Raw genomic sequence first — 27,330 nt, 5'->3', positions numbered from 1 at the left:
TGCAATTTTCTCTTGATTCCAAAAAGAGTGTTTTGTTTCATTGCAGATATGGGATGGCACAAAATGCCCTTTCCCATCTTGGAATGTGTTTGTTAAAGAAGAAGACCTAGACGGAGATGGATCTCTTCTCGGTCGATTAAAATATCTAACTGTGGATGTTGTAGCTTATGATAATCATGTGCATGTGGCCAAACTATTAAAGGTAAAGAAACTCCTTGGCAATTACGGTTTTAAGTTTTGCTAGTTCTGTTTTAACTCTCCATTTTTTACTAAAAGTGAGTCTACGTGCACATTTATTTAAATTAATTGAATTTATATAAATTTTGTAATTGCCATGATTAGTCCCAACAAATCTCTCGGGAGGCCATAATATATTTTTGGAAATGCAACTGTGAACATTTGGAAAAGAGATGAAGTCTTCAGTTTCTTTCCTACACTCAGATACTCAGATAAACTTTTTTTTTAATTGTAGCCTTTCTTGTAAATTATACTGTTTTATAATTTTTTTATTCGTTTTTTTTTTATTTTTAAAAAGTATTTTTTCAAAAAAAATAAACATGGCCTTCTATGAATTTGTGATTCGTTCATAAATATTGGTTTCTAAATGTTTCATTTTGTGATTCATACACTTTTTAAGGAGATCTACAAAGTAGAAAGAAAGCATTTTAATATTTATTTGTTATTAAAGAGTGCCATTTGGCTACGAAGGTTATTTGTAACATAGGAATTAGTACTACAATCAGCTTTTACAACCAGGATATATCTAGTGGTATTGAATATTCAAGATTGCAATATAATTCTATTTTACTGTTAAGGCTGAGGGTGTAGAGGTAGTAATCGGCTTACTACCTATTGTTTAGCAACCAATCAACGTTATGATGGACCTATCTTTAGGCTACTTACAATTCTGATTCAGAGTTGCAACAGTGTCCCTCCCCTACAGTCACATGACCAAACCTCAGATGCTCAGCAGTGTGGCTGCATCTATACCTGTTTGCAGCATCCCAGGATCATGTGAGTCAGTTTTACAATGGTTTTACCAAAAAACCCGACCCTTAAAAAGCTTTTCCAATTGACCATTGTTGGTATGTCTCTAATGTAGCTGGAGAAAGTTGCATTTTCTTTCTAGCCATTCACATTCACATTGTGGAACATGCATCACACTGCAATGCAGTCATGTACCAATTAATGCCAACCATGTCTCCGATGCAACCTGCCATATGGAAAATGAGTTCCAGTTGTTTGCATTTGCAGGTTTGCTGCTTTATTTTAAGCCATTTTCACTAAATAACCCTTAAGTTAAATTGGGATTTATTTTCTCAGGCTGACAAGTCCGACAGGGCCAGAAGATGAATACTTGTCTGCCACATCTATTCATCTCTACCCTCTATCCCCAGAGCTAGGATGGGGCTTCGCGAGCAACATTCCTTCCCCAGGATCGGCCCATAGCTTTCCGCTGCTCTCCTCTCCTCTCCCTTCTGTGCAGTCACGCATCAGGCACTGGACTCAGCTGTTCTCCATCATCAACCAGCTCCAGACCTGGAGGCTGTTGACTCTCCATCTGAGGGCTGACAGATGGCCCAGGCTCCCTCCCTCCCGTCCTCCTTCCCGCCCCCCCCCTCTCTCCGCCAGCTCCATTTCTTCTTTCCCCTCGGAGCTCTCAGGTTGCCTTGATGCTGACCCTGACTCCCATGCTACCTTCTCCTCTTCTGATTCGCCTGCTAGAGGGGCCGGTGGCTGACAGGTCACAACAGATAGATTATGACCACAATTGCGACCAGCATGACCACAGCCAACCAAGTTGATTGTGAAGCAAGTCGCACAGAATTTTATGACCCTTTTTTTGCCCTGGTGTTAAGCGAATCGTGTCGTTGTTAAGCCAAATCCGTCTTCCTTCATTGACTTTCCTTGTTGGAAGCTGGCTGGGGAGTTCATATGTGGTGTTCCCACAAAATCAGGACTCTGCAACTATCATAAATACATGCCAGTTTCCATGCACCCAAATTTTGATCCTGGCTCTGCTGCAACAGATACAAGTCAGAGTGTCGCTATTTTCAGCGCTCTCGTAACTTTGAACGGTCACGAAATAAATGGTTGTAAGTCCAGGTAGTCCTTTACCGGCAAGACAGGAAACTGACAAACAGAACAAGGAGGTGAGGACTAAGTAGAAATACTCACCATGGCGGGGAAGTAACTGCAGAAGCAACTGAACAAGGGCATTGATGCTAAAGAAATGCATGGGTCCGTAGCCTATTTGTTCCAAGAACATTCTGGGTGCCTTTGGTCTTCCTACAAAGGATTTTCCAATGCAGGAGGTTTTTTTTCTTCCTATTCTTGGATCGAATTGGTTGCAGTTAAGCAGTTATGAATTTTTAAACGTGGAAATATTTCAAGAACTAGTTTGTGCAGATTTTTGCTTAGAATTTCCAGTTCACAAGCTAGAAAGGTAAATGCATGCAATGCTGCCATCCACTGGAAAATGCTGATAGTAGAGCTTTTTTTCTAGTAAGTTTGGTTAAAGAATGATGCAATAGTTTTGTATGATCTCTGCTGAGAGGCATTGCTGATTTTCTAAACAACGTGTGTGCAAAAATTCAGGTTCCATAAGTACACAACACCTGACACACCTCTGTATGATACAAAGACTTTTCTAAAAACTATATTTACTACTCATGTTGACTTGCTTATAAATTTAACAAAAAGTATAAATATGGCTGGTGCAAAAGTTTAAGATACCCTTTTGGTCAATACTTTTAATATTTTCTTTGCAGAAACAATAGTTTCCAACCATTCCTTACACCCAGCTAACAGTCTATTTGTTTTTTGAGCTTTTATTTAACTTTTTATTACATAATTCTTTTCGCTCAGAAATATTCTTAGCTTTGCTTACATGCACTGTGCTTCTGAGATCTTCCCATATAGTTTCAATATTATTTAGGTTGGGGGAACCACAAAAGCTACTCCAAAATCATTTTCTTTCTTTCCTATAATTTCTTCAGGATTGATTTGACAGTATGTTTTGGATTGTTACTTTGCTAAAATATCCAACCTTCTTTCACCTTCAGTTTCTTAATTGGCAGAGAAATACCTAATATCCATTCATCAATTTACACCGTCTTATGTAAAAAGAAATCCACTTAGAACTAAAGAATTCTGATTTGTTTTCTTCATATTCAGAATTGCGACAGACTCCACTATTCTACATGCCCTAGTAACTCAGTATGTCTTTAATTTTCCAGTGTAATTTTCGGCAGCTAGGAAAGCTTACCATTATATCCAGATCTACATCCAGTAACCATTATTTTACCAATTAGGATTAAGTTAAAAATTGCTATCGAATTACAAGAAAGTATACATTGTCATAATTACATGTTTAGCAGATAACAATAATCCAATTCTTTTCTCTGTGTATTTTAAGATTGGGCAGTTCATTTCAATGTACAACTTGCATGTGAAAACCCACAGTTCTGAAAACGGGCGTGATGTCATACAGTTTCTTCTTCATGGAGGCACTGGGCATGGCCGTGGGATTGCTGTCCTGCCCGAAAACCACCCAGATATCATAGAACTAAAGTCGTGAGTAAATAACATTTAAAATTGGGAGAGAAAACATGCCAATTTGTTTAGTCCGTCATTTTCCATTAATGGAGCGGTCTTGATCAGTTCGATAATCATACCTTGTCATTTTAATTCCATCTCCAAAGTCTTAAAATTCTCCAATTAACACTCCACAATTCTAAACGTTACGCGGTTTATGAACTCTGATGTGAATCTTCTGCGCCTGTGGTGGAATGTCTGTATTCCTAGGAGGGAAGGACGGAGGGCGTTCCAAAGGCCAAGAGACAGCATAGTTTAGAAAGTTGTTGTGAGAGAAAGAAGGTGAAGATGGTTCCTCCTTAATAGTTCCCAAAATCTGCTTTGAAGAATCTCAGCATGTCTTTCTTGGGTTTTGGAACTTGGCCATATCTGTAAGCAAATCTCTATATCACGAATGGTTCGGGATAATTTCCATATAGCAAAATAACACTATACAAGGTACCTCTTTGAGGATAAAGCTGCTATTTCAGATTGGTATGATTGTACAAAATGTAAACCGTGAACCTGCCTGCCTGTAAGTTACTGCCTTGGTTACTGTTCAGCGTGGGGCTCTGTTCTCCTGCGTCGGCTCCTTGTGAGTTTGGACGTTCCTAAGTGAATTTCTGGTTCCAGAATTGTCAGTGATAGATGCACTGTGGGACTCTGGGACATGACCTTTGGGAAGTAGACAAGTAGGATAAGATTAGTTCTTGCATCCTGATTTCTGGCCGTCTTGTTAACACAAGAGAACAAAAGAAAGAAGATGTGTTTGGAGGTGCTTTGTGATTGTGCTACTGTTGAATATAGTTACAGCATCATTACTCTGTTGTAAATTCTGGTGTATATTACTTTTAAAGGAGTATACCCAGGCTTCTCTCCCTCTCTAGCCTCCTTTGTGTGCGTATGTGTATGTGTGTGTGAGAGAGAGAGAGGGAGGGAGATGAACACACACACACAGAGTATACACACCCACATTTGTGTAGATTTGTAATTTGTTGATCGGAACAGGGGTGGGGAACAATGATTCTTTTATGACCAATATTGTCATATTGTGGCTGGCTGCCACAGGTATTCTGGGGGTTGAATTCCACAAGTCATAAAAGAGCTATCGTTCCTCACCTTGATCTGGAATGAAAGGATGTCCACAGTTACATGCAAGCGCCATGCTTGTTAATGGTAGTACAGTAAGAGTATATATATCAACTAATATTAGCAAAGAATACATCCAACAGGATCATTTGTCAGATGTCAAATAACACATTACGACCAGTGGTGGGAATTCAATTTTTTTTATTACCGGTTCTGTGGGCGTGGCCTGGTAGGCGTGGCAGGGGAAAGATACCGTAAAATCTCCAGTCAGAGTTGGTATTTACCGGTTCTCCAGAACTGCTCAGAACCTGCTGAATACCATCTCTGATTATGACAATATTGGTTTTCATACACCATCACATTTCCAAAATACCTTGTAATTTAACATTTTAGATCTGAGCATAACATGCTCTGGAAATAATGGCATATCAATTTAGAGGTGTGAAAAATATGGCACAATCGATAAATACTAACATTAAAGTATTGTCATACTTACCATTAGGCAATGGGATTGGCTAAAATCTAATTTCCTTTTTTAATAGTCTGATAAACTTTATTTACTTGAAGTATATATTTTTTCATTATTAGATTTCTGGACACTATCAACATGGCATTAAGTGAAAGTTCCGAAAGAGCTTCTCCAGAGCCTGAAAATTCTTATACTTTATGTAAGTTTTTAAAAATAAAATTAGATCATTTTCATATATTTACAGGACAGGAATGAGAAACCTGTTCCTTCAAAGTTTTGCTGAGCAACAGTGCAAGCCAGCATGTTCAACAGTGTAAAAGATACTAGGAAATAAAATTCAAGAATATCTGGAAGAGTACAGATTCATATTTTTATAACGTGGTTAAGCCAACCACTGCTTCTTTTCTTAATTTAAAATAAGATATAAGAAAAGCTAGACCATTTTAGTAAAAACTGTGCTGCACTGTAAATTTATTAACAGCAGAATAATAATTCATTTTGTAATGAACAAGTACATTATTATGAAATAATAAGTTCTGAATTTATATTTAGTACTGCTGTCTTGAAAATAAAATAGAATTCCAACAATGTATTGAAAAAACTACATTAGTAGAATTTTAAATTTAGAATAGTTATTTCACACTGCATTACAGGTAGTCTGTAACTTACGACCATTTTTCACACTTATGGCCATTGCAGCATCCCTGTAGTCACATGATTTACATTTGGATATTTGACAACTGGTTCATATTTATGACGGTTACCGTATCCTAGGGTCATGTGTTCACCTTTTGCAACCTTCTGACAAGCAAATTCAATTGGGAAGCCAGATTCACTTAATAAGCATGTTATTAATTTAACAACTGCAGTGATTCACTTAACAAATATGACAAGAAAAGTGGTAAAATAGGAAAAAACTCACTTAACAAATGTCTCATTTGACAACATAAATTTTGGGCTTAATAAAATAGAATAGAAGTCTTTATTGGCCAAATGTGATTGAACACACAAGGAATTTGTCTCAGTACGTGTGCTCTCAATGTACATAAAAGAAAAGATACATTTGTCAAGAGTCAAGAATTGTAAGGTCATACTTAATAGTCATAGGGTACAATAAGCAATCAAATCATACTAGGAAACAGTCAATTAAATTGTAAGGGTACAAGCGACAAAGTTACAGTCATACAGTCACAAGTGTGAGGGAATGGGTGATAAGGAGTGATGAGAAGATTATAGTAATAGTAGTGCAGACTATGTAAATAGTTTGACAGTGTTGAGGGAATTATTTGTTTAGCAGAATGATGGCGTTCGGGGAAAAACTGCCCTTGTGTCTAGTTGTGCTGGTGTGCAGTGCTCTGTAGCGTCGTTTTGAGAGTAGGAGTTGAAACAGTTTATGTCCGGGATGTGAGGGGTCTGTAATTATGGTTGAAAGTTGAGGACTATCTGTATATCTTCTGAAAATTGGAATAGGTAATCCGCATACACAAAATCAAATCCGAAAAGAAATTCACAGTATCCATAACTAGATGTGCATTATTAATTAGAATTGAATTCCGCTATCTTACAGCAGTACATTTCCATCTCTGTATGTTATGTTTCTTTTTCTTCCTGTTTATGTAAAGTGTTAGAAAAAAAGAAAATGAATTTCCCCTTTTCTTTTATTTCCCAGTAGGTTCCTATGTAGAAAGATGTCAGCAGTTGTCTGTTACAGGTAAGAATTGCACATTAGATATTCTGTGTATTTTGGAATGAGATGACTTATTTTACAACAGGACTTCCTGCCCAAAAAGAATCGTTGGTTTGGGGATATTTTAGAATAACATGGGATGTACACGAATCACTGTACACTAATCACTGTGGTGAGTTTAATAAATACTAAATGTATTTTATTATTTTATAATTTATAAAATAATTATAAATTTATAGATTAAACATTAATTTGATTAAACTAATTAATTTATAAACAAATTCTTAATAGGGCTGAAAATGTGGGGGGAGGGCCTTAGAGAAGCAGAAGATATTTTTTTGCTTGGCTAGGAAGGCATTTTGTCCCGGCCTGTAATATTTGAATAATTTCATGTGCTGCCTATCTTAATGCAAACTTGATCTGATCCATCAACCAAAATTGTGGAACAAAATCTAGTTAACCTACCAGTTTTCAAAATACTTGGATGCGCTGACACTCTGCTAATATATATATAAAAAAAACACGTGCATATTTTAAGGAAAAAATATATAAATATTTGTTTAAATGGGAGGTATATCCATATATTAAAAGATGAGTGCAGAAATTAAGTAGGAGACTTATGAACAAATGTTTAATAAACTGGAAATAAGTTTGTCTATCCTCAATCCAAGATGTTGTCATTATACATGAGTAGTTGAACAGGAACATGCTTTTAAGTAGTCTATATATTTTGAACTTAAATATTTGAAATACCAATTAATAAAAATAAAAGACAAATTGGGTAAAGTAGCTTAATGAATTACTGTTTGACGTTCATGCATGCATTTGTTTATGTCTGTCAAAATGCTTTTTATGTTTTTATTGCTTTATAGTATTAACAGATCACCAGCACTTTGATGCAACTACACTGAATACTATTAGGATGAGCAACATTCCTCAGAACTATCGCATCAGAGCTAGACTGCTTAAATTTGAACCGAAGAAACTCTATCAGTCTATAAAACTTCATTGCCCTCAGTGCAATTCATTGTAAGTGTCCAAGTGACAATAAATATTGGTACAGATATCTTACAGTTGCTGGAGCCGTTACAGTTATTGCTTACAGGATAGAATAACATTATATATTTAATCCCTTGCAATTTTAAATGTGCAATAAATTCATCATTTATTTTGATATTCAGTATTTGATTGTTAATATTGTTATTTTATTTATTAAATATTCTAAACCACCATAATCAAAGCTTTACAGTAAAAACACAAACACTAAAAGCTAACATTTGAATGAAATCACATCCCGTAAAGTCAAATATGGTGCAGAATGAAAACACATATAAATTAGGCACTGACGGGGGGGTCATTCAAACATTGTGAATGCTTGCAAGTAAGTGTTCTGTTACCTTTCAATCAAACTCAACATGCAGTTTTCGTGGCAGTATTAGAGGAGTTATTTGCCATTGCCTTTTCCTCAGATGCTGTTTTACTTTCTCATCTATCTCTCTTTCAAGCAATACCTTGGCCAGTTTCATCTAATTGTTTGAGATTAGCTAAGCATTGCCAACTTCTAGCTGCATTTGGCTGGCCTAGACTAGCCTTAAAAGCTAAGAATATTGGGCCTAGTTAATACCTGAATTTAATAACACTTCAGAATACCAAGATTGTAGGCTAGATTGAGAAGTAAGTGGGGGGGGGGGAAATCCAGGTTTTTCCAATCCTTTTCAAAAAGTCTCCAACTGCTACCCAAACTCCAAACAAAACAAAACAAAACCCAAAACCCATCTTTTACCCAAGAAAACTGTGAATGTAACCATGGAAGTCATGAAGAATTGAATTCCACTTGAGGGATATCTTTTAATATCATTTGGGAATAAATCCTTCTTTTCCCTATTCAGAAAATCCACCAGATAAAGGCATGTATCTGGAAGTTGTATAAGGACAGCTAAAGTGGCCTGTCAGGGATCCAGCTGTGCAATCTTCCTATCAGATATCAGGGAATGGTTTATAGGTAGAAATAGTGTGAGGTTACTTTTGTCCAGTAAGAAGTTACCTGTCCATTTGTATTAATATGCTATCTCAAACATTAAGCAATTCTGAACCCTTTTCTTTTTTAATCAAGCTTGAATGCTTTATGACAGGGGTCTTCAAACTTGACAGCTTTAAAACTTGTGGACTTCAACTCCCAGAATTCTTTCTCCAGTCCTGTTAGCTCAGGAATTCTGGGAGTTGAAGTCCACAAGTCTTAAATTTCCCAAGTTTGGAGACCTCTGCTTTATGGATATTTAGTCTTCATAGACTTCTTTTTTTGTATTGATTGATTGATTATTTATTAAGTTTGCTTAATATCTTGCTGCAAAGTGACACAGTAACACATCAAGGCCTTAAAATGCACAGCCTCTCCAACATACATGTGGAAATGTTGAATTATTTACATTACAGTTTTTGATCGTATCTTATGATTTATCACTTTGTTGCTTGCATATACAGTGAGAGCTTATGCACTGGAGACAAATTCCTTGTATGTCCAATTACACTTGGCTAGTAAAGAATATTCTATTCTATTCATATTGTATTTATTGAAAAAAATGCTTTAAGCACATTTCTGGTGTTCAATTCAAGCTGTAATTGTTTCAGGCAAGAAATCCCAGATAGGACTGAACTTGATTCAATTTTACGAGAAGCTTCAGCTACGGGTTCAGATTCAAACATGCAAAGCACCTCGTTCTGCAATTCTGTTGTGTGGCGGATTGAAAATCAGGGACAGCGGCGGGTAGTTGTTCATTTTGTGCAACACGAAGAACTACTTCAAGACCCAGAGGACACTTTAGTTTTCCTAGAAGGTTAGTTAATTAACTGTGTACATTTCATTGCTCATTATAATAATCTCTAATGCTAAAAACATTTGAATATCAATTGTTACCCTTATATACTTTTAATAAGCCAACAAAATTGAAGAGAATAATTATTCTATTCATTAGCAGTTCATACACACATTTTTAATTCTTACTACATAAGCACAGAGGGTCCCACTTGTTTTTTTTTCCTATGTTGTTTGGGGTTATAAACTCATACAGATTCTTGAAAAAATGAAAAATGAATATGCCAGTTCTGTAAGCGTGTATGCTTAAGTCTCTATTGTGCCTCTCTTTCTCTCCTTTTTAAGAAAGTCTCATCTTCAACTCTGTCCATAATTAACGATATATATTGAAATAATTGATTCATATTTAGCAGATTTCTTCAGATTACAAGTAGTAACTACTAATACACCACAATGAACAACCCCTCTGGCGCAAGCTCTCACTGGGTTTCTGTTCTCTCTGGTTTCTCTAATCACTCTGGCCTTCTTTCTGGGCTGGGCCCATAACTGTCAAAGTGAACACAGTGTGATTAGGTGAGACAACCCGGGAGCAAATATAGCACACAGGTTTGTATTTACATATAGTGGTTTTATCCCTACAAAAGCATATATGCATACAAATACTTTGATATAGGCCTTGAACAAACAGCAATCAGTAATCAGTGATACCATGAATGCACATATGGAGAGAGAGAGAGAGTCTTTCTTATATTACAGCCTCTTAAAGTAGTAGCAGACAAATAACCCTGCTGACTCAATGCTACCATTGCACCATCATTACAGTATTACAACATTATAGCAGCTGGTCAGCTATTAAATCATCATTACCCTGACATTCTACATTCTATGCAGAAATACCCTTAAAATAACCAACAAGTCCATTGTGCAGTTGAGGCAGATTAAATTTTGTTCATTATATTGTAGCCATGATAATGTATATTATTTTCATAATCTAATTATGCAAATAATACTTTATATTTTGTTTGCATAATGATATTCTGCAAAACATATAAATAGTTGTAATTAGGTATTTTCCCATTTAGTAAGTTTGGAAATAATGGACAACCCTCTCCTCCCCAGTGATCTATTAAAATTAGAATTCAGTGCATTTGAGATATTATCCTATACAGATAGTCTAGTTCAGTGACTACATTTGGGACCAGCAACTTGTTTATTTACTAAATAAAATTGCAGCTGTGCTTATGGTCTTACTTCAGGTTTCCTTTTGCTTAACACACCTGCAAAAGTCATAAATGAAAGGACTGGTCCTAATTACTTTTTCATCACCATCGTAATTGAACAGTTGCTAAATGAAGACTAAAAATGGGATAAAAATAAGGAGTAGAAGATGCAGAAAAGAAAAAAAGGTGGAAAAGAAATAAAAAGTAAGAATATAGATAAGAAAAAAGAAATAGTATAGAAGTGTCCTCCCACTTCATCACAGCAAATATAAACCATTTTAGTAATTTATCACCTCTTAAAATGCAACAAACGATTTCATCTTCCCATATCACATCTGTTACCTATAAAAAGAAATCCGTTAAGCGTGGTCATTTCAATCCTGGTGTCAACAAAAGTCCATTGAAGATTACCAGAGATGATAGCATATCTGCTTTATTCTTGATGAAATAATCCAGCTTTATGTTTTCTTTGCTTCTAATGATCTTAATATTTAATCCATTCAAATAGCATCGTAGAACTTGATTTCTTTTTATTTTTCTTATAAGATTTTTCAAAACTTTAACAAGCCTCTTTTAGCAAATCCAATATAGGAAAATTATCACTCTCTTGGTTTATTGTTCGCATATTCCTTTTAACTATTATGACATCAGGCTTTCTTGTTTTCGGATGTCCAGCATAACATCTTTTTACATGATGTTCTTGCAGCCTGTCATTTGTAAACCCAGTTTCAACTCTGTCTCAGTCTTGCCAGATAGAATGTATTCCTCTTTCCTTACATCTTACAGACAGTTGTCCCATAGAAGCAGATGTTCTGTTGACTATTAAAATTATCTTTTGAGACTATTTTTTTTTTAAATATTCTTTGTTAGAATATTTTGCTTCATTCTGTAATTGTGATTCTATAATTCTGCCTCTCCCTCTGAGATTCTCCTTGTAGGGGAAATGGGCAGCATAAACAATAAATAAATTTAGTAAAAGTGTAAATTCAGTTAAGGTGTTCTTTTTGGGGGAGAGAGTAATGTTTATTTCTGTCTAGTTTCTTTTGTCATCCAGTTTTTTAAATCTTATCTTACTATTTTTTTCAGATATAGTTATTTTAGATCTGAATTATTAGGATAGAAAAATTAATCATAACAAGAAGAATTAGAACAAGGAAAATAAGGACATGAAAAGAGACTTGCAGTAATAACAAAAACAATCAGAAAATTTAAAAATATTTTAGTTATACAGTGTGTGTGTGTGTGTGTGTGTGTGTGGTATAACTTATAGTGTGTGTGTGTATACACACACACACATACACACACACACATACATATATATATATATACATACTGTATAATATACTGTATATCATATATAGTATAATATCAGCTATGTTTATGGTATTTATGTGTTTGTGTATTTTTGTGTGTATGCGTAATTGGAATCTGCAATCAATCAGCCTTCCAGTTGATTAAAATGTGAGATGCCATGTCTTTCTTACTACAAGCATACTTTTAACTTAACTATCCTCTGGATGTCAGTATTCTCACAAAGATAAAATTGTATTCGTACTTAAAGCAAACACCTTGTAATATATTTCATTTTATAGGTGCATATAAAACCAAACACTTCTGGAAGGGATTTAGGCACAGTCTACAGGATCATGCCATCTCTGAGATATAGATATATTGGTTTAGTTTGATTTTTTATTGTTTTAAATCCTATTTGGCATTGCTTTCTCCATAGTCCCTCAGAGTCTCCAGCATATAAACTGGATGAAACAAATACAAATAATGATAGTGATCATTAAAAGGAATGGCAACTATCCAAGTAGATTTAATGGCACAGCCATTAAATGTGCCAGTAGAAGAAATTTCCTCTAAAATGTGAATTTTCCTCTAAAATTTTCCTCTAAAATTCAATTTTTACGACAGTTTTTTAAATGTCATATTTAACATTACAGAAGTGACTAATAACATTTGTGGAAAAATCACGTATATAAACAAATTTGACATTATATCTTGGAACCTTGACGGGAATACGCCCATTTGGATTCTGCTGGGATTTATAATGCATCCAGATGAACGGTCTACAGCAATATTAATTAACTCCCCGACTTCTCAGCAAGATGGTATAATGTAGCCATTACTAATCAGTTTTTCACAATGGTCCATATTTCATAACCTCTGGGGGGCAATTGTTTGGAATTTGGAAATTTAAAGTCAACTGCATGTAGCACAGGTTTTTTTTTCAACTAAATATATGGAAATCTGAATAGTTCCATAGACATTGTGTGGTGTGCTGAGATTTTTTTATTTAAGAAATTGAAAAAAAAAAATCTGAACTGAATTCTAAATAGTCCATCTTTATTTTAACAGTTAACTATCAGTGTAGCTATGACATTTATATATACCTCATCTTCTAATCATGTGACATCTACATTTGTTTCCACAAATTATAGATACATTAATGCCCAGGGATTAATGTGGTAGTTCAGTGAATATAATACTATTTAATTAATCAAGATTTTCTTTAATTTTTTTATAGGAGGGACTCTGAATGAAATCTTCAGGTTCACTAGCAAATTTAAAGGAATTATACCAGTGACTTCCAAAGAAGACTCTATTGCACTATTGGATCTTTCAGTTCCATATTTTTGGGAAGGAAACATGCAGTATTATGGGTAAATGCAAACATAAGCATAAAGCAAAATATGTATACATATTCAGCTTCGTTCACTTAATCAAATTTTGATGGTTAAACCTCTGATCTGCAAGTATGAAATGTTAGAGAAGCTATATTAAAAATAAATTGAGCAAATAATTAACTATAACAAATAACTCAGGCGACATAATTCAGTTTAATTTCTTATAGTTGAACAAAATGATCATAGAAAATTATCTGTGCGGTCAATAATAGATAGTGACTTGTTGACACATAATAAAATGAACAAATTGAAAAAAATATAACTGAAACTTTATGGATTATGGTGTTTCATCTATTACAGTCTTATCCATTTTATGTTAGCTATAGAAAAGATTTTATAATAATTTAGAAAAGCATATTGTTAAAAATTGTAACAGACAATGATTTTCCCATTGGGGCTGTACTTCCAAGGGACATAGTGTAACCAAACATAGTCAAACCAATTTTACCTCCAATAGGTTGGTAGAATTTCAAAAAGGAATTAACTGTCCCAGTATCATTTACTGAGTATCCTACAGTCTTTACAGGTGGATGGATAGATGGATAAATTGATGTACGAACAATTTTGCCTCTCCTAAATATGAATATCATAGATTGCTTTGCTAAATCAAGAATGTTGATTACAGCATTCTAGCAATCTTTTATTCTGTGAAAACATGAGGTAAGACTAGTCTGAAAGATTTTTTTTTTTCATACTTCAAGTCACTGTTGACTCCTGGCATCCATCTAAAGTCGTCCTTACAGTTTTCCTGGAAAGGTTTTTTTTTTAGAAATGTTTTGCCATTTCCTGCTTCCCAGCTGTCCTGTCCCACTCACACAAGCACACACCACCAGAGCTTGAAGTCTTTATTGAGGCTTCACCAGCACTGAATAGTACTTCCCAGAACAGGAATCAGAGCAAGACCCAATGAGTCCAATTTTTCAAAGTCGGGGAAAAAAAAAACAGAGCAAGTCCAGCAAAGACAAGTCCACGGTCCAAAAACACAAATCCCACAAGCCAAAATCCAGTTCCAAGATCCACAAGGCAAAATCCAGAAACAGAGTCAAGGATCAAGTTTCAGGACTAGGCACACAGGGGCTGAACAAACGCACGATCCAAAATGGAAGAGTTGTTCTCAGTGTCACTGCTCTGAGGAGAGGTGACACATGTGCAAACGGGGGTCTGCACAGTTACAAGTAATAGGTGTAAACAAGGAATAAACTTCACAGCATTCATAAAAATACAATACAAAAATATTTTTTAAAATCAGCAAGTCAAACATTAAAGCAATAACAGAAAGTAAAAGTAATAATTACAAAGGAAGAATAAAAGTATTTTTGTCTGGTGCCAAAAGTGACAATAAGGATATGTAACTAAGAGCCAGTCTGGTGTAATGGTTAAGGCATTAAGACTAGAAACCGGAATCGGCAAATAGATTTTTAGGAACACCCCGATGTCCAATTCTCTGCATGTTCCTTTAGATTGTATGGCCAAATAATTTATATTTGTGGAAAATGATTTATAAAAGCCATTACTTTGCAGTGCTTTATTAAAAGAAAAAAACTGTATTTAAAGCAGTGGGAACTTACCTATCAATAAGGGTGATGTTGAGACCAGCTGAATCTATATGATTTATGATTATTTTTAATTGATATTTTGCTCCAAATGCTAGGTGCAAGCACTGTTCCAAACCTAAGGCAATGGAAAGTCTGGGTTGTCTTGCTTCAAAGCAAAATCCATCTTGGGAACACACTTCTATAGCACAAGGTTATGTGATATTCTTCTGATATTCAATAATATTGGACTTTCATTCAAGCGGTTTATGGGTAATTTAAAGTTGTCAAATTATTTCAGCAGGGAAGGAGATGCCCAAATCTGTCTTGCTTATGAGGTGATAGATACCATAAGGTGGTTAAATTGTACAGCATATATACAGTAGAACATCCGCAGGGGAAAAAGCGAGACAATATATTTAGCTAAATTTAAAAATATGCTATAAATAAATCACTTTGTGTAAAGGACAGGAAATACAACATGCAAGAGTTTATAGTCTTATATTTATTCTGGTATTATTTAAATAAGGCATATAGACCAAAAATAAATAGGAAATAGATATAACCCAAAGCAGAGTTAGTAATTTGCAAATAATTACATCATTCCATCAAAATCAGTGAATAGCTCTCAGGCTAAATCTTTATACCACAAGCTTTTGGCATTACATTCTAATGAACCATATACTTGCTAGACTTTAAATATTTATCATCATATGTCACACCTTCTACTCTAGAAAGTTTTTTCTTGATTATATTGATGACGGAAACATTTTAAATCCCAAAGAATGGAAACACGGATGCAGAAATGACTGCACAAAATACTCACCTTTCTAAATACCATAACAAATGTAAGCTTCAACCAACAAAACAACCCTTGACTAATTATGTATTTGTTTTGACACTTGCAGGCATTTTGCAAGGAATGATTTGCATTTGTTAGCTTTTCTGCTATCATTTGTAATTTTTGCATAGACAATTAAGAGTAAAATTACAAATGTCAGCAAAGATGTGTAAGAAAGGCTTTAAATGCATTCATTTATTGGCTGAGTAATGTGAGAAATTTATTTTTCCATAGAGGTTGGAATTTTTTTGCTCTTTTTATTCAGGGGTGGCATTCTACTGGTTCGGACGAATTCAGGCGAACCGGTAGTAAAAAATGCTACCTTTTGGCCAAACCATAATTTCTTTTTTCCCTCCCAACAATCAGCTGTTCCAATAATCAGCTGTGCCGGGATCCCCCTCGCTATCTTACTGCTTCACCCAGGACGCTCCCTGAGGCCCAGGAGACAAAATAACCGAGGAGGGGGAATGCTGCAAAAAAATGAAACCACACCCATGCAGTCACGTGGCCACATGCACCTAGCCGTTCCCATCCAGCCACGCCCACAGAACCGGTAGTAAAAATATTTGCATCCCACCCCTACTTTTTTTCCACGGTTAACAATTAGACTGCCATGGCTGACCCACAACTGACGTTCAGCACTGAACACTTTATTATTCCACTGCTAGTTGCAACAAATTAGAAAACGTTGGAGTGTGTGACTTTTTTTTTTTTTTTCCAAAATCAATAACTTTGCAATAACTTTGCAAAGTGCAATAACTTTGAGGAACAGGAGGAAGAACCAGAATTAGGACAGTGGTCAGATAAGAGAAATATGAATCCAAAGCAAGTATGTCTTTTGAGAAATCGTCTCAGACTTGATTTTTCCCTAGTTCTTTTAAACATAAGGGCAACATTCTGTTGCTGCAATATTATAATGAAGTAGTATTAGCCTTCATAACTTTTTGTTTCCTCAAAGGGATTGATAGGAGGAGGAAGGCCTCCGAGATATTATCTACACCTATTCCCTTCTATAAAGTCATGCCAAAATGGTCAGAAATCATTCCTTTCAGAAGTGGATTTAGGCTGGTTTATACACAATTCAAAAAGAGAACGCAAATCACTCTCATTCCCATTGTTAATTTTGAACCCAGAAGAAAATATTATATATATATATATATATATATAAAAAGACTTTGCCACTTTCAGTGACAGGATCATGTCCCCAGATGGCTTCTTGCAGCCCTCTGAAAAGTTGAGAGACTGAACCAAGAGTCTCAGCTCTTCAGATGTTGCTTATTTGGATATATAAGGCTTAATGTTGGCTCAGCCAAAAGTGTAATGAGAAAGAACTCTGTAAACCGCAGTTTATAGGGCAGCATTGCTGTAACAGAAATTTCCTTGAAATATATACCCAGTCTACTCTTTAGATCAGCAAGGAAAGTCATGAGAAACATAAACAAATGATAGATGTTCCAAAATAAATATAGTAAAACAACCTTCCCTATACTGGGCTCCCCGTGTGTTTGATTTCAATTCCTGTAGTCCATCATTGGATTAAAATTCAGTACATCTGGAGAACAATGATAAGAAAAGCTGTCCTAAAGCAAGCATTATTTTTTAAAAAACAGCCTATCTACTGAGGATCACTTAAGATACTTTTCTCTGACTTCCTTCACTCCAAAATGTTTTAAATTCAGCTGCAATCTATTTCACTGAATCCTGCATTAAGAATTGGTTATACAAAATAAATAAATAACCTTGTTTGTTTGTTTAATGGGGTATATCCTGCAGGGAGCTTCTGCAGGAAGCTGTTCTCTTTTTGAAGAATCTATAGTAGGGTTACTCAACTCTGGCCCCTTTAACTGGGTGAACTTCAACTCCCAGAATTCCCCAGATAGCATTGCTGATTGGGGAATTCTGGGAGTTGAAATCCACCCAGTTAAAGCTTCCAGGGTTGAGAAACACTGTCCCGATTAGGAATAATTCTGGGTAATTAAAATAATTGTACCACAATAGAAATAAGGTTTAATATGGACTGTTGGTCTGACCTCCGAGCTTGACAATTTGGTTGCAGACATTTCATCACCATTCAAGGAGACATCATCAGTGCCCTTTGACGATGTCTTCTTGAATGGTGATGAAAAGAGCTCAGAGTTCAGACCAACAGCCCAACTACCAACCTGAGCTATTTATGTTCAAATACATTCAAGGTTAAATATACCCAAATGAAGCTACTGAGGTGTTTCTTTAACCTTACCTTGTAAACTGTCTTCTAATAACTAAATGATTTTGAACACCTTTCACTGAGGTATTGATCATGTTTGGTTAAGGGGTTGCAAATGAATGAGCCAACTCTGTTTCTGTGGCTTGCAGAAATACTCAGCTCAAGTATGCTAGGTTGTATTCTAGACGCTTAGTATATGTGTGTGTGTGTCCACAAGAGCATTACAGCTGGTATCTCCTTCTTCAGCTTATCTATAGTTTCAACCAATCGCCCTTGACTTCATGAGACTTTTTTAAAAATAATTTAATTTATATTTTATTACTAAATGCTACTCTTATTAAGCTCTTCTTGCCTTGAGTCATTTTTAAATGAAGGGTTTTTTTTGTCTGCTTCTGCTTAGAGTTAGGAATTGTACCTCTTGAGTATGTCTTTGTGATGAAGTTTACATTGGATGATGGAACAGGAACATTGGATGTATATCTCCTGGACAGTGTAAGACAGTCTCTTGACTTAATTAGATTAAATCTAAACTTATATTTGATCAAAGCTATTTTTGTAACAAAGTGAAGATGGCAAGGACTATGTAATAATTAAAAAGAACGTGCTCATTTTCATGTACAGTTGGTTGAAAAATAAGCATATCCAAGTGCCTTTGTAAATAGAGAAAGAAAGATACCTGCACTGGATTTGATTTCAACTTGTTTACTTATTTTCCAATCCTCCTGGAACATCCTTTAGGTTCTTGTTTTTGTTTTCTATTTTAAATGTTTCCTTCATTCACTGGGACACTTTTGTAAATAAACAATTTATTTAATAAAAAGGTTTTAGAATAGAATAGAATATTTTATAGACCAAGCATGATTAGAAACACAAGGAACTTGGTGCAAAAGCTCTCAGTGTATGTAGACAACAAGATCATATAATCAGCAAACATACAAGCATCGTATATACAAACAGCAAGGTAATATCATAAGATACCAATAGAAAAGATGAGAAGGATAATACTGTGTTATTGTATTAGCTATATTGTATTAGCTATATGTGTCTATGGGGCTGTGCTCATTTCCGTTACAAAGCCGAAGAGCCAGCGAAGATGTCTCTGTGGTCATGTGGCAGGCATGACTAAACGCTGAATGCTGTTACCTTCCCACCAAAGTGATCCCTATTTTTCTACTTGCATTTTTACATGTTTTTGAACTGCTAGGCTGGGAGAAGCTGAGACAAGTAACAGGAGCTCATTCTGTTACATGGCGCTAGGGATTCAAACCACTGAACTGCCGACCTTTCTGATCGGCAAGCTCAACGTCTTAGCCACTGAACCACCGCACTCCTCTTATTACCTATATAGCCATGAGTAAATATCCTTAACGTAAGACAATACTGTGGTAATTAGGTGTTCAGCACAATAATATCATAAGGGGAAAAAACTACCTTTGTGTCTAGTTGTTTTGGGATGCAATGCTTTCTAACAGTGTCCTGATGGGAGGAGTTGAAACAGTTTGTGTCCAGGATGTGAGGTGCCAGTGGATAATTTCTCAGCCCTCTTCCTGACCTGTGCAGTAAACAGGTCCTCAGTGGAAGGCAGGCTGGTTACAATTGTTTTTTTTCTGCAGGCCTAACTATTCTTTCAATTCTGTACCTGTTCTGTTTGATTGGTGTACCAAACAGCAACCAAACAGGACAAAACAAAATAAAAAGCTTGTATTAAAACATAACATTAATTTGTATTTTATGACTTTCAGCTCTTATTCCAAAATGAAAGCCTTGGAAGAAAAACAGACTGTTTAATATCAAAAATTTTATTTTTATTCTTTCTTCCAGAAAACATTCTTCCGAATGCCAGCTTCTAAAGTCTTAATCAATAATATATTTCAAGAGAACATGGAGAGCATTATGAGTAGACTTTGCCCTGCAAACAGAACCCTAGGTAAGGAATTTATATTGATGAAACTGTGTAGATATTCTTCCATTATGCATGTTTTATTATTTACATATCTGTTATATTTGTCTGTTACATCTGTCTTTAAACTGCAATTTGTCGTAACCCTAAGGACAGGAAAAGAAATCAATTTACATATTTTCTAACCACATAATAAATCCCTTTGGTTAGGTTCTGTAAAGACAGCCATTTATATTAGATTCTTCCAATGTTAAACATTTCATTAAAGATAATTCACCTGTAGGCTCATACCTAATGATTAGATCATTGCAGTTAGTTGCCATGAGAATATAATTGAGATCTTTCTGATTAACAACATCCTAAAATGGGTTCTGTTACCAATGTAGGCTTTTTGTCAGAATGAAGTTTGAATGGCTTCTAGATATCTAGAATGGTTAACAGAACAGATAATCAGAGTTGGAAGGGACCTTGTAGGTCATCTAGTCCAACCCCCCTGCCCAAGCAGGAGACCCTACACCATTTCTGACAGATGGCAATCCAATCTCTTCTTGAAAGTCTCAAGTGATGGCGCTCCCACAACTTCTCAGGACAAGGGGTTCCATTGGTTGATTGTTCTCACTGTCAGAAAGTTTCTCCTGATTTCCAGGTTAAATCTCTCCTTCAGTTTCCATCCATTATTCCTTGTCTGGCCTACAGGCGCTTTAGAAAATAGATTGACCCCTTCCTTCCTGTGGCAGCCCCTCAGATATTGGAAGACTGCTATCATGTCTCCCATGGTCCTTCTCTTCACTAGACTAGCCAAGCCCAGTTCCTGCAACCGTTCATTGTATGTTTTAGCCTCCAGCCCTCTAATCATCCTGGTTGCTCGTCTCTGTACTTTTTCTAGAGTCTCAACATCTTTTTTGTAATGTTTTGAATAGAACTGGATGCAGTACTCTAAGTGTGGTCTTACTAAGGCTTTATAGAGTGGTATTAGCACTTCCCTTGATCTTGATTGTATCCCTCTGTTAATACAATTTAGGATTGCATTAGCTTTTTTGGCAGCTGCTGCACACTGCTGGCTCATATTTAGCTGGTTGTCCATTAAGACTCCCAAGATCCCTCTCACAGTTGCTGCTATTGAGCCTGGTTTCACCCAGTCTATATGTGTACTTTTGGTTTTTCATGCCTAAGTGTAGGACTTTACTTTTCTCTACACTGAATTTCATTTTGTTAGATATGGCCCAGTGTTCTACTCTGTCAAGATCCATCTGGATCTTGAGCCTATCTTCTTGGGTGTTAGCTATTCCTGCCAGCTTAGTGTCATCTGCAAATTTGATAAGTTCTCCTTCTGTTCCCTCATCTAAGTCGTTAATGAAGATATTGAATTGCCAAAGAGGAATGAAAACTGTCGGTTGAGGGAGAAAAGAAAGGAGGTATTGAACTATCTCCCATTGTATCTGTTTATCCTTTTTAATATGGCAGAGTTGACACACTCAATTAAGCAGTACCATTTATCAGGATCTCGGAAGCGTGCTTTCTCTGTGGCAGTGCCCCCGGGAAGGAGATTTCTCCTAACATCTAAATAATCCCCACTCTGCTGTTTTGAAGGGTCCTAAAGATCTAATTCCTTGCCTAGGCTGTTAGTAAGGATTCCTTTTAAATTAGGTTGTTTTCTTTTGTTTCTACCGGGTTTATTATTCTGCTATGTCTACCTTTTTTAGTTTCTGCTTGTGTTTAAATCATTTGTAAATAAAAGTCAGGCAGCATATACATCTAATCATTATTCTTCTCCTCTTCACAAAATCTCTGGTAAAGACCTCCAGATAAAAGTAGGATGACTAGCAAAAGAAATCAAAGACAGTACCGATAATAATAGTCTTGGTGCAATCCCAAAACATATGGAGCACCACTTGTGAACACCATCAATCAATTGCAAAAGGCAGCTTTACTTGGAACAGCTTACATCCTAAGACATTACCCTCAATATTATTAAACAACAACACCTGCCTATCCCATGTTATTGGGAAGGACTCAATAGCTGGACAAAAGGGCCAAATCCATTTTGAAGGTCTGGTTGATTTTATGTGACCATTAATCATTCTAGTTGCAGGAGAAGAAATAGCAAAAAAATAGTGAAGTTCTGATGAGATATTTGGAATGGAAAAACATAGAGTGAATAGAGAAAATGTGGTTTATGAAATAAGAAAGCAGGGGGAAACTAGAATAAAAGAAACCAGTGCCATATACCTTGGAATCATATTCTTAGATATTATTTCTGAGGAAGGAAAATAACAGCAGTAATGGCTAGAATTCTCTAGAGTAACAGAAGCACAAGGGCATCCATACAAAGAGCAGATTTTTGCCTTTGACAAGAAGAGCAAGGAGATACTGAAATCTTTTTTCTGCTCCTAACTTCTGAACAATGAGAACATAAACTCTTAATATGAAAGCAATCCTTCAGGTACTCCAGCAAAAATCTCTAGCCATGATGTTGAATTGCATCTAAAAAGTAATTGCAAGCTTTGATCCCAATATATATATAATATATATATATATTTTGAACCCAATATATATATATATGTGTGTGTGTGTGTGTGTGTATCTGTATATATCTATATCTATCTATCTATCTATCTGGATCTTTGGTTATTCGGGTTTTCTCCCACGTAAAATTGGACTTGCAATTTTACACGGGAGAAACCCCGAATAACCAAAGATCCACATACAAATACCTGCGAAAACCTCCGAAAACAAACAAACAAACAAACATACATACATACGCACTACCTGTCAAACAATTGGAATGAATAAAATAAGAGAGAAAACGTTAGTTGAAAAGGGTCATTCTTGGTATTCTGACAATGTTTTGACTTGAATAAGAGAAGCTATTACAGCATGTCACAAAACTGCTGCTATCAAGTATAACAAAGGAAAGCCGATTAACATATTTTGGAATCCTGTTTAAGTACTAACATGAAAGCCAGCATAGAGAGCTGCCAACTTCCTGTTTTTGTGGGTAGAAAGATGCAATATAAATGTGATTACTTCCAAGCTAATTTTCAAAAACTTAAGTAGGATGTTGACCATCTTGCCAATTTTTTCACCAACCAAGGTCAGAAACTAGTTGGCATGAACTTAAACAATTAGATGCATCCATTATAGTCTAGAAATAAATCACAATTCACCCAGTGACCTTTGATGGAGAAATGCACATCAGAAATATGTCGGTGATTTGTCTTGAGATGTGCATTGAAGCATTGAAATTTACTGAAAAGTTCTGTCTGAAATATTTTGCTATTTAGTAAGCTTTCTCTGACAGGAAATCAAGACTTAATTTTTCTCTTCGTTGCAGCAAAATATTTGCAAAAGCTATACTTTTATGTTGGGTATTTTGTTTTGAGTGTATCCAGTTTTTCCATTCCATTGGATCTGATCCTTGGAGACTGCTTGTACAAGTTCCTGCAGGTTTTTTGGCAAGGATTTTCAGAAGTGGAAAAACCTTCCTAGGGCCGAGAGACAGTGATTGGCCCATGGTCACCCAATTGGCTTTGTACCTAAGGCTATAGTACCTACAGTCAAGCTCACAGTCATCAGGTTTCTAGCCTGATGGTGCCTTAACCATTGCACCAAGCTGGCTGTCAAACTTTCTTAATGCTATTCAAGATCATCCTTCAAAAAAAAAAACCCTATTCATTTGGATGCTAAGAATGCAACGGGTACATGATTGGAAGAACTGAAGGACCAGATGAAGGATAGGTCATCATGAAGAATGATGAGCGCATCATCTATGCGCTTGTGAAGCGCCTAACAAAAATGTGTGGGCAGATCAAGCAACTAATCAAGAAAGAATTGCCTTAAAAGGTACACAATATTTTTGAGACAGTAATTGTCACTCTGTTCTTGGAAAAAAACAATAGAGTCCTTCTTTTCCACCACCATCACTATCCCAAAAGTATTATTAGGGCAATTTAGGGATTTTTTTTCTTTGAAGTCCACGTTCACAGTTATTTGAGATCTATCCTTTAAATTTGTCATTTCATTACTTAAAATGTAAATATATGAGATCATTTATGATCCCAGTTCACTATCAAATCACGGACCTATAGTCTGGAAAGGACCGGTAGAGATGACAATGAGATGTTGATGGCAGACCGATGGGCTTAATTCCATGAAACTAATTAGTGAAAAGAGCTGCTGTACTTGAAACTAGATGAAAACATGGCAGATTAAGCCTAATTGGATAGAAAAGGCCTTTGGGACGGCAAAACATATCCTTTGATTTCCAGTAACGTTGATGAATCTTGAAGAGTGAATAGTGAAAAGTATAACTTTGCAAGAGAAGTTCTATACTGCATTGGAGAAAAGAAGTATTCTCAATAGTACAGTCCTATTCTTTTTTATCTGACACTTCCATTATGTTCAGTGTAAGAACTACATTGTATTGTGAGATGTTAACCATGTCAGACAAAATCACACATAAATGATTTGCTGTCCCTTCAAACAAAGTCACAGATGGTGTAGTTTTCCTTTCTAATCTTTATAAATGCTTTTTTCCCCATAAGCCTCACAAAAAGATTTATAAACCCAAATACAATCTCTGCATTTGCCAGCAGCATTAGTCTTGCTTGCTGCAGAAGTAGGTTATGTTGCTCACTATGTATTTTGTGTTTCTGAATTAAAGATGTGTGATGCTTTCGAGGAAGAGGATAGAGTATTAAGGGCAAAAGCTAGCTTCTGCGTAACTTTGTGTTGTATCGACAAATTATCTCTGTAAGTGCAAGGACTACAATTGAATTCATGGCATGTAACAGAATTCTAAGAAATAGAATTTCCTCTTTAGAAATACAAATACCTGATACAATCACAGCTGCCTCTTGAGATATATGAATTTTATGCTGAGGGGTTTTTGGGCTAATTATTTTTTACATTTATTTCACAAAGTGATACTCCAGTGAAGCAGTTTGAACATTAAATTAATGTTTCCAGCCCTGTAGAAGCTATTTTGAAATAGGTTATACTGATAAAGTACAGTACACACACACACAAAAATATTCTCTCTCATTTCATTTGCCTTTCATGTATAGATGACTTTCCGTGGCTTGAATGCTTCATCAAATCTTACTATGTCCAAGATGGAACAGAAAAAAGGCTTTGCTATCGAATTTTTGATACTACAGTTGCTGAAGATATCTGAGATCTAACTGCTGAGAAGATTCAAAGGTTATAATTTTAAACCTTAGTTTGAATAAATAAGTTGCATCGTTTTTTTAATAATGTACTTTTCTACCATATACATAAATAAAGAACTTACCTGAGAGTATGGTTATTTAAATGGGATGTGTTCTATTTTTCTCTACGGAAAACCCATCCCTGTTCCTTGAAATTTCTTTGCATTTTTTTCAGGATAACTTAATGAACATTAAGTTACTGTAGTACTGCATCCAAATTCTTTATCTCTATAACCATGCCAAATGCCGCTAAGAAAGGAAACATCCCGAACCTTTACAAGCCTTTAAACTAAGTTCTTTCTTGTGTGAGATGTAAGCACAACTGATCTATAGATAGTGCTCAGTGATGCTGATTGGGACTGGAAGCTCCATTATTAAGCAGTCATGGTCACAAGTTGAAAAACGGTGTGACCGCTGCACTTAGCAATGGCAATTTAGGCAGTCTCAGTTGCCATGGTTAAGTGAGGACATCATAAGTCATTAGCAATAGCAACAGCACTTAGATTTCTATACCGTTTCATGGAGCTTTACAGCCCTCTCTAAGCAGTTTACAGAGTCCGCCTATTGCCCCTAACAGTCTGGGTTCTCATTTTAGCAATCTCGGAAGGATGGAAGGCTGAGTCAACCTTGAACCAGTCAGGTTCGAATTGCTGGCAGTGGGCAGAATTAGTCTGCAATACTGCATTCTAACCGCTGCGCCACCATGGCTGATGAAAGTGAAAACCTTACATAACTGTGACTTGCAACTTTCTGCCAGGTTCCCCATTGACTTGGCTTGTCAGAAGCCAGCAGGGAAGGTCACAAATCATCCTCATATAACTGTAGGGTCACTGCAATAGCAGTAAGTATAAAGTACCAGTCATGATTACCACAACTACCCTGTTTCTCCAACAATATGGCCTCCCCCAATAGGAAGTCTCAGCATGCTTTATAGGCATGAAATGAAATTAAGCCCCTCCCCCCAAATTAAGGCCTATATTAAAACATGCGAAGTGGGGGGGCTTGCCGTTAGGAAGTACTTTCGTTGCACACCCGGATATGGTGCTGCCTGCATTGACCCCAACACGAAGTGCCCTACCAATGCCAAGGTCAACATCCAAGCCATCGCTGCTCGTCCGCCCAAAGATGTAAGTGGGGGGGAATTAAGTCACCCCCGAAAAGACGGCCTAGCCATTTTTACGGGGCTCAAAAAAAAAATAAGACCCGGCCTTATTATATGAGAAACACGGTATCATTCAGTGCCACAGTAAGTTTGAATGGTAATTAAACCAGGGCCACCTATATTTGATTCGTAAGCTATTCTGAGCCTAGCTTAACTGCTGTCATGTCAGAGGACTTTGATGTAAGAAGGGCAAGAACTAGGAAGTACAAATTTAAGTTCATTAAAGCAAAGGATAGTTAAAAGAGAGGTACAACTTTTGTATTCAAGGGTTGTGCATCAGTACCAGCAACTTACATGGTTTTCATATGATGTAATTATTTCAATTCAGTAACTCCATTTACAATTCAGTTTGGGTGTTTAAAATACAGTTAGCTTTATATTTTATTATTCCAAAACAATGAAGCCATTTCTTTTATGCAGAAAGAAAGAAAAAGGAGCTAAAGCTATAATGCCCACTTCACTAGAATGTTCCTGATTGTGCATATAAAACACATGCATTAAAGTAATAGTATTTGAATCAAAGATGTGATACAGGGATACATTAGGGGATGATTAAGTTACAAAAAAAATGTAATACCAAATCCTTTCATTAAGTGATGCATGTGGTTGCGTTTTAATGCATTTCCTAAGAGATTGCATTTAATCTAAGCAGCTAAATTTGGTCTTGGGTTACATTCCTGCTAATCCACTTTCCTCTTTTGTATAATCTGGTTTAGTTACTACTTTAAGATATTAAGATTTTTTCAGTTTGATCCTGAAAAGTGAAACAAATTACTGTTGTCTTGTCATCCCGTGTTGTTGTGCGTGTGTGAATTGAATTTATATCAAAATATATATAATTGTGCTTGCTGTGGAAAATGGAATGAACATATATGCATATTTCTCCCCCTTCTAGTGTATGGGTAGTGTGTGTCTTCCACCAAAGAGCTGGGAATT

General features: G+C 35.9%; 1 protein-coding gene across 4 annotated transcripts in view; it reads left to right on the top strand.

Annotated features, from left to right (window-relative positions):
- Nucleotides 1-25,336, top strand: part of POT1 (protection of telomeres 1) — a 47,430-nt gene extending 22,094 nt beyond the window's left edge. For 3 of the 4 annotated variants that reach the window (XM_026714075.2, XM_026714076.2, XM_087934077.1), the window contains exons 9-19: nt 47-202; nt 3,419-3,576; nt 5,254-5,333; nt 6,804-6,845; nt 7,694-7,850; nt 9,450-9,655; nt 13,384-13,519; nt 15,195-15,289; nt 18,523-18,614; nt 19,944-20,049; nt 25,089-25,336. In XM_026714075.2, coding sequence (XP_026569860.2) covers nt 47-202; nt 3,419-3,576; nt 5,254-5,333; nt 6,804-6,845; nt 7,694-7,850; nt 9,450-9,655; nt 13,384-13,519; nt 15,195-15,289; nt 18,523-18,614; nt 19,944-20,049; nt 25,089-25,198 — 1,338 coding nt within the window. In that variant the 3' untranslated portion in view covers nt 25,199-25,336. The remainder of the gene's footprint in view (nt 1-46; nt 203-3,418; nt 3,577-5,253; nt 5,334-6,803; nt 6,846-7,693; nt 7,851-9,449; nt 9,656-13,383; nt 13,520-15,194; nt 15,290-18,522; nt 18,615-19,943; nt 20,050-25,088) is intronic. The other variant, XR_015743748.1, reaches the window with a different exon arrangement.
- The last annotated feature ends 1,994 nt before the right edge of the window (nt 25,337-27,330 follow it).

This window comes from Pseudonaja textilis, chromosome 5 (genome assembly GCF_049901715.1).
Source record: "Pseudonaja textilis isolate UNSWEBS1 chromosome 5, rPseTex1.2, whole genome shotgun sequence".
NCBI classification, from domain to species: Eukaryota; Metazoa; Chordata; class Lepidosauria; order Squamata; family Elapidae; genus Pseudonaja; species Pseudonaja textilis.
Note: the sequence above shows the minus strand (reverse complement) of the source record. Positions and strands in the feature narration are given on the sequence as shown.